This window comes from Schistocerca piceifrons, chromosome 7 (assembly GCF_021461385.2).
Source record: "Schistocerca piceifrons isolate TAMUIC-IGC-003096 chromosome 7, iqSchPice1.1, whole genome shotgun sequence".
Lineage (NCBI taxonomy): Eukaryota > Metazoa > Arthropoda > Insecta > Orthoptera > Acrididae > Schistocerca > Schistocerca piceifrons.
In genome coordinates this window covers 581,838,283-581,850,799 of record NC_060144.1, presented here as the reverse complement: position 1 = coordinate 581,850,799, position 12,517 = coordinate 581,838,283, and the positions used below count along the sequence as shown (strand labels likewise).

The window sequence follows — 12,517 nt, the reverse complement described above, 5'->3', positions numbered from 1 at the left end:
CAGCCAGTGAATGTGGCAGAGGTGGGGTCAGTGATAGGGAGCAATGAGAGAAAGGGATTAAGACAGTGCCAGTGGGAGGGACAAATAGGAGAAAGTGCAAGTGGGAGAAAAAAGAGACAGTGGGAGAGAGACATACGGGTAAAATCAGTGCAGAAAACTAACATTTTCAGCGTCACCATCTCAGATTTCTTTAAATGATTCAGATAGGAGATAGAAAACTACCAGTTTGCAGAGATATGTGATAGTTGCGAAGAAAGTTAAAAGTCTGCAGAATTGGAAATAGTGTGAAATTTACATGGGTCTGTCTCAACATAATTGACTATAATTCTGGTTCCAATCCAGATACAACTATGAAACTGATATAATTGAAAAGCTAATGAGTAGAGCTTTACATTGACGTGGGAGATAGTGGGTTTTCAAAAATTTTCACATTCAAGGTCATTGAGCTTAAGCTTTGACCGTAAATATCTCGGAACACCCCACCCTAGATTTTTTTTAAAAATATTTTGTGTATTTCCATTATGCTACTATAAACATGGTAGATATCAAGATGGCACACTGAAGACTTTGTACCAAAAATTTATTGTCGCAGCATCAGCACACTATCAAATGGTTCAAATGACTCTAAGCACTATGAAGCTTAACATCTGAGGTCATCAATTCCCTAGACTTAGAACTACTTAAACCTAACTAACCTAAGGACATCACACACATCCAAGCCCGAGGCAGGATTCGAACCTGCTACCGTAGCAGCAGCACAATTCCGGACTGAAGCACCTAGAATCACTCGGACACAGCGGCCAGCAGCACACTATCAGAATGCTGAAGGTAGCATATAAGTATGAAACACAATTTATTAAAATATACAATTCATAAGTAATTTTGAACAAAAATTATTATTGTCGTGGTATTATGAACCATTTACAGTGTAGCTTCAATGAAAAGGCAATAAAAATGGTTACATCTCATTTCACAAGTCTCCAATTGAATTGTTAATATTTACCAGATCTGATGCAGATGCAGTTGGCTTCACTGGATCCACTTTTGTGAGAATGTCATAACTTTTGATAATACAAGTGTCTGGTGTGGCAGACCTGTATCTTTCTTCACAATTGTCCTGTACCTCTACAAATTGATTGTTTTCCATCACCCATCTGTATCATTTAATGCACCAAATTTGAAAGAAATCTGAGTGGGTTAAGTTGAGTGCTACATTGAACGGACATGGAATTGCCCATATGAAGACAGTGGTAGTGAGAGGTAGATGCTGAGTATGAAGGCTTCACTGCAAAGAGAGACTAGAAAAAAGGATTTAGAATGTTCTGTGGTAAAAGAGCATGAATATGTTACAATTTTTGGTGAGGAAGGCAGGATGTGGAATAAGGCACCTGGTTCCCCCTTTCCTGTCAGTCTTTTTTTGGAGAAGTATACTCACTATTTTTGTGCTCCAACAGAACTGCTTTTCAGTTGGTTACATTATACTTGGATCTGAATAAGTTTAATTCATTTTCCAGCTTTTGATTTATGTTCCTTTCATATCTGACCCTTGTACAGTATTTTAAAAGAAAGTGAGTCATGATAACACCATAATATTCTTGGAAATTCCCTGATATCAGAGTTCGTCTGTATTATGGGCTAAGAGTCCTCATAATTCAGAAGTGTCCAGTTGCATGCAAATTTGAAGCAATCAGTTTGAATTACTGGATTTGACATGTTTTCAATGGAAAATTGGCAGAGGGGGGCCTCTGATATTGGTGGTTCACGTGTTACAACCAATAGTGCATTGTTTGCTCCCACATAGACTATGGGCAATTCGTATTGACATTTGTTAATTTTGTTAATACATCTACCTGTTGCAGAACTGTGTTAATTACTTCCATAATCAATGTCTCAGCTTACCGTCAACTGAATAAGTGTTAAACTACTGACATTCAAACCCCCTCCAAAAGCCATAATAGTGCTGGTGATGTTGATAACAGACATACTTCTAAGCAGCATGTCTTGTGTATGCTTGTGCTTGATGAGGAGCCCTGATATTTGATAGGTTCCTCCATAGAGAAGTCATACTGGCTTCCTGTCAGTCTTATTGCTTTTTGTTGGTCAAATTTTTACATGTGCATTATAAATATTTTCAGACTGCAGTTACGATCATAAAGAGTTTACATATAGTGATTAGAAAAGTTCTGCATATTTTATTGTGCAAAACTGCCTTTTTGTTGTAGATAAGAAGAAGCATAAGCGACATAAACACAAGTCGAAGACAAAGCACCGCAGATTCCACAGGCAAATGGAGCATCGGCCTTATTTCAAACGTGTGGACAATTACATTTATACTGGCTGCAACAACTACTTCTATCACAGTCCTACATTCCAATGTGTACCAGGTGGTTATACTACCCATGATTTCTTTTCACCACATTGGAATCCAGAGTTTCATGGTAGGCATTTTAGTCACCACACACAGACTTCACATTGTGGTGACATCAACGATGGCTATTGCAGACACTTCAAGAAATCATCCAAAGCTAGACCTAAATCTGCCGAGGAAAGTGGAGATCCTAACAATTCACTGAGCTCTCATTCAAGAAAGAGAAAGAGATCAGGGTCTAGAGAAGAATGTTCACGTGACAGTACCAGTCTCTGTAACCACCCATCATCAGTCTCAAGTAATTTATCATCTCATAAGCATGAAGAGAGTGACGAAAAATCTCACAACCATCACAAAAATTTAGAAGTACAAACAAAACACAAGAAGAAAAGCAAAAGATGACAATTTATTGAATAAAGATGTTTCTTACATTCTTCGATTGAATGTCTATGTGTTAATATTTTTATGATCTTGTAGCAAACAAGATAATATTGTATATTGTACCCTCATTCTTTCTGTATAAAGACTAGTAAAAATAAATGAAGTTAATGTCCCGCAATACTCTTATTATTCTTTATGTCATAGATATGATGACCTATTTTTTGCTATATTTTGCAGCTTGGCAGATAAACCAGAACCATAAAAAATTTATGCTGAGTCTATCTGAATTAATAATATTTTGTTTAAAAGGTTCCTTTGTAAGCATGTGAAAAAGGAGATACACAAGAAACAAATAAGTAAATCAGTCAGGTCATTATTACAAGAGTCACATTCAAGGCAATGCTGGTGAAGGGTGGGTTGCAAACAAGTATTTGCTTTTGTACACTGCTTTGTTGTGGAAGTTTTACTTTCTACACTAATATATTACATCTACATCGATACTCGGCAATCCATTTCATGGTGCATGGCAGAGGGTACCCTTTCCATTTCCTTTCTTTTTACACTTGTAAATAGAATGAGGGAAAAACAACTGTGTGTATGCCTCTGTATGAGCCCTAATTTCTCATATCTTGTGCACAATGTATGTTGGAGGCAACGGGATCATTCTGCAGTCAGCTTCAAATGCCAGTTCTCTAAATTTTTTCAATAGTGTCCCTTGAAAAGAATGTCACCTTCTCTCCAGGGATTCCCATTTGTGTTCCTGAAGCATCTCTGTGACACTTTCATGCTGTCTGAATGCACCAGTAACAAATCTAGCAGCCCACCTCTGAATTGGATCAATGTCATCCCTCAATATGAGCTGGCAGCCCGCCTCTGAATTGGATCAATGTTGTCCCTCAATACAAGCTGGCACAGATCCCAAACACTTAACCAGCACTTGGGAACAGGTCACGATAGTGTCCTATAGGCAGTCTCCTTTACAGATGACCCATTCTTTCAGAGTTCTCCCAATAAACAGAAGTCATTCATTTACTTTTCCTACTAGAGTTCTCACGTGCTCCTTCCATTTCATATCATTTTGCAACATTACACCCAGGTATTTGAATGATGTGACTGTGTCAAGCAGGACACTACTAATACTGTATCTGAACATTACAGGTTTGGTTTACCTACCCATTCGTATTAATTTATTTTTCCACATTTAAAGTTAGCCGCCATTCATCACACCAATTAGAAATATTGTCCAAGTCATCCTATATCCTTCTACATTCACTCAATGACGACATTTTGCCATACACCACAGCATCAGCAGCAAACAACCGCAGATTGCTGTCCACCCTGTCCACCACTTCATGTATGTATGTCGAGAATAACAGTGGTCCTATCGTACATCCCTGGGACACTCCTGACAATACCAATGCCTCTGGTGAACAGTGGGTTCTATAACTTAAGAAGTCTTCGAGTCACTCACATATCTGTGAACCTATTACATATTCTCATATCTTCTTTAACAACCTGGAATGGGGCACTGTGTCAAATGCTTTCCGGAAATCTAGAAATATGGAATCTGCATGTCGCCCTTCATCCATAGTTCGCAGTATATCATGTGAGAAAAGGGCAGGCTGATTTTCGCATGTACAATGCTTTCTAAAACCATCCTGATTTGTATACATAAGCTTCTTGGTCTCAAGAAAATTTATTGTATTCGAATGGAGAATATATGCAAGGATTCTGCAGCAAATTGATATTAGAGATATTGGTCTGTAATTTTGCGGGTCTGTTCTTTTGCCCTTCTTAAACACACAAGTCAGCTGCACTTTTTTTTGCAGTCAGTTGGGGCTTTGCACTGAACAAGAGATTCATGATAAATTCAAGCTAAGTAAGGGGCCAATGACATAGAGTACTCTTTGAAAAACCGAATTGGGATTCCATCCAGGCCTGGTGACTTATTTGTTTCCAACTCTTTCAGTTGCTTCTCTACACCAGGGATGCTTATTACTATGCTGTTCATTGGTCAAATGATCTGTTTGATGCTCAAACAACAGTATGGTTGCATGATTCTCCTGTGTGAACAATTTCTTGAACATGAAGTTTAAAACTTTATCATTGTGCTACCTTAAATTGCCACACCAGACTGGTCAACAATTGACTGGATGGTAGCCTTAGACCCACTTAGCGATTTTATATAGGACCAGAATTTTCTCAGGTTCTCTACCAGATCTTTTGCTATTGTATAATGATGTTAATAGCTGTATGCTTTATGCATAGATCTTTCCACGAACACATGAATCTGTACTAGCCTTTGCTTATCATTTGTGCATTCCCTTTTGAATTGAGAGTGCAACAGCCTCTGGTTCCTCAGCAGTTTCTGAATCTCATTATTAAACCATAACTTGTCTTTTCCATCCTTAATCCACTCACTAGGCACATAATTCTCTAGACTGTGATTTACAGTCTGCTTAAACTCTGCCCATAATTCCTCTAGGTCCGTCTTACAGAAACTAAATGATGTCAGTTCACTGTCAAAATGAGATGCTAACAACTGCTTATCTGCTCTTTCTAGCAGAAATACCATCCTAGCCTTCTTGAGTAATTTATTAACTTTCGTAACCATAGTTGCTATAGTGGCATCATGATCACTAACCCCATTTCTATCCTAATGCTGTCCATAAGATCTAGCATATTTGTTGCTACAAGGTTTAAGATATTTCCATTGTGTGTGGGCTGTCAAAGTAGCTGCTCAAGTTCAGAAAACATGTCCAAAAGTACTGTGCATGATAGTCTGTCTGTGCCCCCAGACAACCCAGTGTCTACTCGGTAGTAACACCATGTGTTGCTGCATAGTTGCTATTGTTTGCGTTAATCTCATTACTGGTTTCTCAGTAAAGGTACTCAGCTTTGAAGGTTCAGCATTCACAGTGTAGAATGCACGCAGAATAAATTTTGTTGCGTGAGTGGAAAAGAACAGTGGACAATAGTAATGGCAGGGGTTCCATTGCAAAGACCATTGCATGGTACGTGAGTTGCTGTTCAGTAGTTGAGGCCTATGCACAATGTCGTTGGTGTAGGCAGAATCAACAATTTTTTTCTGTTTTACCATTAATTTATCATGCTTACGAAGTTTGTAGGTGACACTTTGTATATATCTGCATATTAAGGCTGAGTGATGGGTAAAGTATTTATCTCCCCCCCCCCCCTCCCCCAAGTATTATATTTATGAATGTTACTGTTGTTTTTGAACTGTGATTGATTATTGACAGCAAACTCCATAAGGAAAGAACTGTAGTGTGAGATTCTCAATATTTCCAACTTTACAAAGAGCTGTCGACAAGAATTTTTAGAATGGATACAACGTATTATCTTTATTTCAAACTTCTGTGCAACACACACTTTTTTCCTCAGTGATGACTGGCTCTGTAATGTGATGCCAAAAGACATTTATGGGTGAAAATAGGAAAAGTTAATCAACTCCTTGACATTTTCAAACTCTGATATTGGACATTTAAGCTGATCTGTAACATGTGACTTTCAGTTCGGGTTTTATCAGTATAAAGACCTGGGAACTTATTGATATACCCTCATGAATTATTTATAATAGTGTGGTCAGACCTTTTGCGGTACTGAATTACAAATTACACGTCATGTTTTACACGTGTTCAGTGACAGTCCATTTGAAGAGAAGCAGCTCTCAATTTTCAAGAACATTTCATTTAAATTTTAAGTGTTGAAATTTCTGAATTAGGTTTGTTAACCCTTTGTTGTCTATTGTACTTCTGAGTACCACTACTTTTGGTTTTTGTTTATTCTGATTTCACATGTTTATCAAATCCTGGGCTGATGACATGTTTAAGTAAATGTTTATCTTAAGCTAGAAACATTTCATCACCTTCTAGACCTTGTTTACTGTTCAAAAATTATGTTTGTATAATCTTTGGTACCAGTTGAAGATCTGCTTCGGAGAGACCATATTTGTTGTGTATATTGTTTCACAACTGTTTGCAATTTGTGTGTTTACTGGTCTAGGTATCATGAAGATTAGCTCCTATTTTCATCTTGTGTGCCTCTTTTGTTAAACTTGTTGTGTTTCTTTACAAAATAAACAAAACTCTGTGGTACTGTAGAGTTCCATACGGCTGTGGGTGCACTTTTTGATTACTGCTACAAAGAGGCTACACAACAGTAGTTTGTTGATTTTTTTTTTTGTGCTTTTTGTTGCATTTTGCTAGTTTTGTTGATCTAGTTACACAAAGGCCAGGCTCCTTTTAGAATTAGCATGAGTCTCATTGTTGTGAATGTTGTTTTACAGAAAAGTACCACTTTTTTTGTGTCGACTACTAACAGATGACAAAATTGTTGCAGCCATTCTTGAAGATTTGCCAGAACAAATGATGTTACAGAAGTACAGGATGATTAAGATGTTTATACTGAAGCAAGTGATTGTAGTAATGCTACAGTTGTAGAGTTTAATGCAAATTTTGAAAAGCTTCAGATTTTGATGCAATTTGTGAAAGAGATTTGATAGAATGTGCCAATGGAACTAGAAATCAGTTTACACGCAACTATAGAGAAACAGAAAAAAACAAAAGTTAAATGCTTGATTGCTTGGAAACCCTCACAAAAGTAGAAAGGTGCTGTAGATCTAAATTGACAGAAGGTGGGGGCAATGGAGATGACTCAATCACTTTTCAGAGGGAGAACTTCAGTGAAACAATACAACCCATCGAAATCTGTAAAGTGTGGTTACAAAGACAAAAAAGGCTATAGTCTTGCCTGTGACATTTATCAAGGGATAAATGAATCTCTGGAGAGGGAATTTGAAAACTATGCTTTGGGAGAAAGGATGGTTTTAGGTATATCTAAGAAGTTTAGAGGCAAAAACAGGAGACTGGACTCTGTCAAGCTTTTTACTTACAGCTACCCTGTGTCAAGGCTAAAAATAGAGAAAACTATAGCTTGTGGCCTAATGAGGACAAAAATAGGAAAGGTTTCCCATCAGGCCTTTCACCTTGTAGGGGGGGGGGGGGGGGCAGCAGAAAGAGCTGACGTTGATTATACTATGTCTGAAATTGGGGTGTTTTTGTGGAAAGACAAGAAAACTTTGTCTGGTTTCCAATTATCACGGAACAGAAGCAATGTTTGTGTCCAAGAAGCAAAGGCATGGCACTGAAATCAACATTCAGTGCTCTTCTGTGATCAAGGACTAATATTGTAATAGGAGATGTGTAAACCATGCTGACAGACTTAGAACTGCTTATGGGTTGGGAAGAAGATCCAAAAAGTATTTGTGAATGTTTATGATCTATACTGTGAGTTGTATGGAAAGATTCCAGTTCTGAAACTTTGGAGAAATGTTGCTCAGAGACTGATGGGAAATACGGGTGCAAAGCACATCAGTCCTGTCCCAGAGATACTGGGCCAGTTTCACAGAAAGCAACAAAAGGAAGAAATTAGTCCCAAGGGATGTGAGATTGGGAAATAAAGGTATTCATTTGGCCACATTTGCAGCAGACAGGGGAAGATGTGAGGTATGTAGTACAGTTCAGTTTTAGAAATGGTTTAACAACTGAAAATGCTATATTCTCTTTTCTCTGTGAAGTAATAGGTAGATTAAGCACAAGGTTTAAAATGATAGGCTTCATTTTTAATAGAAATCAGGTGTTTGATTGTGTTGATCACAAAATACTGCTCCAGAAGTTGGACCATTATGAAATGTGGGGAGTAGCTCACAATTGGTTCACCTCTTACTTTAATAATAGACAGCAGAAGATTATTCTCCACATTGTTGAGAATGGCTACGATGGGGGGTCTGAGTGGGGCACGGTTAAATGGTGGGTGCTCCTGTTCCTTATTTATATAAATGATATGCCCTTTAGTTTCTGTTTGCTGACGACACTAACTTGGTATTAAAGGACATTCTGTACAATGTTGCCACTATTTCAAGTAATGCAGTTTGAGACATAAGTTCATGGCTTGTAGAAAATAAACTAATGCTAAATCATAGTAAGACTCAGTTTTTACAGCTTCTAACATACAATTCAACAAAACCCAATGATTTAATTTCACATAATGGGCATATGATTAGTAAAACTGAACAGTTCAAATTTCTAGGTGTTCAGATAGATATTAAACTGTCATGGAATGTTCACGTTCAGGATCTAATTCAAAGACTTAATGCTGCTGCCATTTCTGCTATTTGAATGGTATCTGAAGTCTACTTTGCTTATTTTCACTTGCTTATGATGTACAGTATTTTATTTTGGGGTAACCCTTCCCATTCTCAAAGGGTATTTTTGGCTCAGAAACGGGCAGTAAGTGGTGTAAGTTCTTGAAACTGTTTTCGATCCCTGTTCATTATGTGCAGTTTTGCCTTCTTTTATTTCTTTGTTGATTGTCCTCAGGATCGACATACTGCGTTGCTATACTGGCTGAAAAATGGGTTGTGGAAGAGCAACTACTGTCTACTGTAAATGATGTAGCCAACAGATGCACAGTTGCATTTCACAGTCTTTTACTTTCACTGTTCACACTCCCCCCTCCTCCCATAACACACAGTTATATACAGGGTGTTTCAAAAAGAAAGAGCAGATTTCAAACATTTATTTCTCAAAAACTACAAATGATAGAAACACAATTCCAACGGTCCTTCACTCAATATGAGTACCAAATGTTACACAACAAATATCAAAACTGTACCTCAATATGAGCACCATTTGTTACACGACAAATATCAAACCGGTATCTCATTTCTTGCCACACACGACGCAACTGGTCTTTAGTTACCGAATTCACGGCCGCAACAATTCGATGTCGTACCTCTTTACCAGAAATGTGAAACGTTGATTCATCTGAAAAAATTAATCGTTCGGCAAAATTGTCCTCTTCCATGTCCTGTAGAATTGCAGTTGAAAATTCGAACCTTTTGTTGTGGTCGTCAGGACGCAATGCTTGCAATAACTGCAGTTTGTACGGCTTCATGTGCAGACGGTTACTCAGAACGCGCCATACCGTTGTTTTAGACATGTTTAGTTCGTGACTTGCCCGTGTCGTGGATTTTCTAGGGCTCCTTTCGTAAGCTGCACGGACACGCTCGACATTTTCATCCGATGTGCGTGGACGACCCGTGCTTTTTCGCTTGCAGATGCAACCATCTTCTACGAATCTGTGATGCCACTCATAAATTTGCTTATGACGAGGCGGCTGTTTGTTGAATTGACGGCGGAATGCACGTTGCACACCAACAATGGACTCTAACTTTGCAAATTGCAGCACACAAAATGATCGTTCCTGTGGTGTCGTCGCCATTTTCCTACAAACAAACGCCAGCGCCACTGCGGATTTGCATGGAACTTCTGCGCGGACCATTGAAAAACTTTGAACCTTTCTCTGACAAGAAACGTTTGAATTGTGTTTCTATCATTTGTAGTTTTTGAGAAATAAATGTTTGAAATCTGCTCTTTCTTTTTGAAACGCCCTGTATATATGGCCAGTGCACTATTATTTAAACTTTCCATAAGCCTCATTAATAGTTTGCAGGCAAACCTCCACATACTGCTACAATAGTTCACTATTGAACATCTACGAGCAGTAAAAACCTAACCACAAAGTTCACTGTTCTTGAGGAATAGAAAGGTACATATGGAGTAGACACTGTCATTGTTTCAACACATGACCTAATTGTGTAACACTTATTTCACAGTTAAGTAGAAGCATTGTTGCTGTTCTAATCAACACAGGTTTCTTGTCTGAAACTTAGCTGTGGACTGACAGTCTCGGGACCAAAAATCAAGCCCTTATACGAGGATCGTCCACAAAGTAAGTTCCGTTTGGTTATACTAAACAAACATGTACAGATACAGAAAAAATATTTGTTGTACAAAAATCTACAACTGTTAAACTACAGGGTATTTATAAATGAATATCACGGTTTTAACGCTTTATAATATTTATTGTATTAAACTTACAGTTATAAATGATATGTCAAATGAAAGTGCAACTCAAACAGTTTTACCAAGAACCTTATAAACGTTCAATGTGAGCACCATTTGTCACATGGTACACATAAAGTCTATAGCTGAGTTCTTCCCAAACATTGATAAGTGTGTCTTCAGTGATTATAGCAACAGCTACATCAATCCGGTTTCTGAATTCAGGGAGGTCTGCTGGTAGCAGAGGCAGGTACACACGATCCTTGATGAAGCCCCAAAGGAAAAAATCACATGGCATTAGATCGGGTGAACGCAGAGGTCATGCTAAGCAAGCCCTGTCACTGGTCCCCTTGTGGCCTATCCAACTCTTGGGTACAGTGAAGTTCAACCAACAGTGTACTTCGCTATGCCAGTGAGGTGGCGCACCATCTTGCTGGTAAATGAAGTTCTCTGGCTCATCTTCTTCCAACTGAGGGAAGAGCCATTGCTCTAGTGTATCAAGGTAAGAAGAGCCAGTTACAGTAGGTTCACAAAAAAAGAAAGGCCCATAAACTTTCCGCTGGGATACGGCACAAAAAACAGTTACTTTAGGGGAATCTCGTTGCATTTGTACCACCTCATGAGGATTTTCTGAGCCCCAGATGTGCACATTGTGAGTGTTAACATGTTCACTAAGGTGAAAGGTTGATTGATCACTGAAGACAACGTGATCCAGAAAAACTTCATCATCATGAAACAACATTTCATTTGCAAATTTGGCACGTAATCCATGGTTGCTGACTTTAGAGCCTGTAATAACTGTAAATGGTAAGGACGCGGTTGTACGCATTTTCTTAAAACTTTCCAAAAAGTCAACACAGGAACTTGTAATGCATGACTAGCCTCCCGGACTGATTTCTTTGGGCTACGAGTGAACAACTCTCTCACTTTCTCAACAGTCTCTTCACTAACTCTTGGTCGTCCTGTGCTGTTCCCTTTACAAAGGCAGCTGGTATCTTCAAACTGATGATACCATCTGTGGATGTTATCATCACGTGAAGGATCACAACTGAGCTCCAGCCGGAACACACGTTGCGCAGTAACTGCAGATATGGTCTTTGCAAACTGCAAAACACAAAATGCTTTCTGTTCACTAGTTGCCATCTTCACTACTACCACTGTTTAAAGGATTGCGGCGGAAACATTGTGCGTTGCGCATGCGCACTGGTGCCAAACACAACTGTTTGAGTTGCTCTTTAATTTGACATATCATTTATAACTGTAAGTTTAATGTAATAAATGTTATAAAACATTAAAACCCTGATATTAATTTATAAACACGCTGTACTTTTCTACATAGCTTCCGAAAATTTGTAGGCACTTGTCACAGTGTGGTACAAGTTTTTGTATGCCTTCTTCGTGGAAGGTTGCCGCCTGTGTATTCAACCATGTGGTAACATGTTCTTTCAGTTCATCAGCAATGCTGAAGTGTTGACTGCCAAGGACAGATTTTAGTTGTAAGAAGAGATGAAAGTCACTAGGAGCAGTTGTGCTTAATCTTCTCTTCAATTGTTTGAACCAGTTCATCAGTAACCACAGAAAGACGTCCAGTTTGTTCTTCATCGTGCACTTGATCATGTCCTTCATTGAACAGTCTGAGCCATCTTCCACCATTGAATCACTCATAGCATTTTGTCCGTAAACCTTGCAGATTTGCTGATAAATTTCCTTTGCTTTAACTTTCTTGGCATTTAGAAAATGAATCACGGGTCTGATTTCACACGCAGTGGCATTTTCAGTTACGGCTGACATTTTAAAGAAGCACTACAAAGCACACATTTGCAGCAGCGATCTGAAAATGGTG

At 38.5% G+C, this 12,517-nt stretch overlaps 1 protein-coding gene across 2 annotated transcripts in view; it reads left to right on the top strand.

The window, feature by feature from the left end:
- LOC124804838 (A-kinase anchor protein 17A-like) overlaps positions 1-2,919 on the top strand; it is a 134,433-nt gene extending 131,514 nt beyond the window's left edge. For both annotated transcript variants that reach the window (XM_047265187.1, XM_047265188.1), the window contains exon 6: positions 2,223-2,919. In XM_047265187.1, the coding sequence (XP_047121143.1) occupies positions 2,223-2,770 (548 nt within the window). In that variant the 3' untranslated portion in view covers positions 2,771-2,919. The remainder of the gene's footprint in view (positions 1-2,222) is intronic.
- Positions 2,920-12,517: the final 9,598 nt, after the last annotated feature.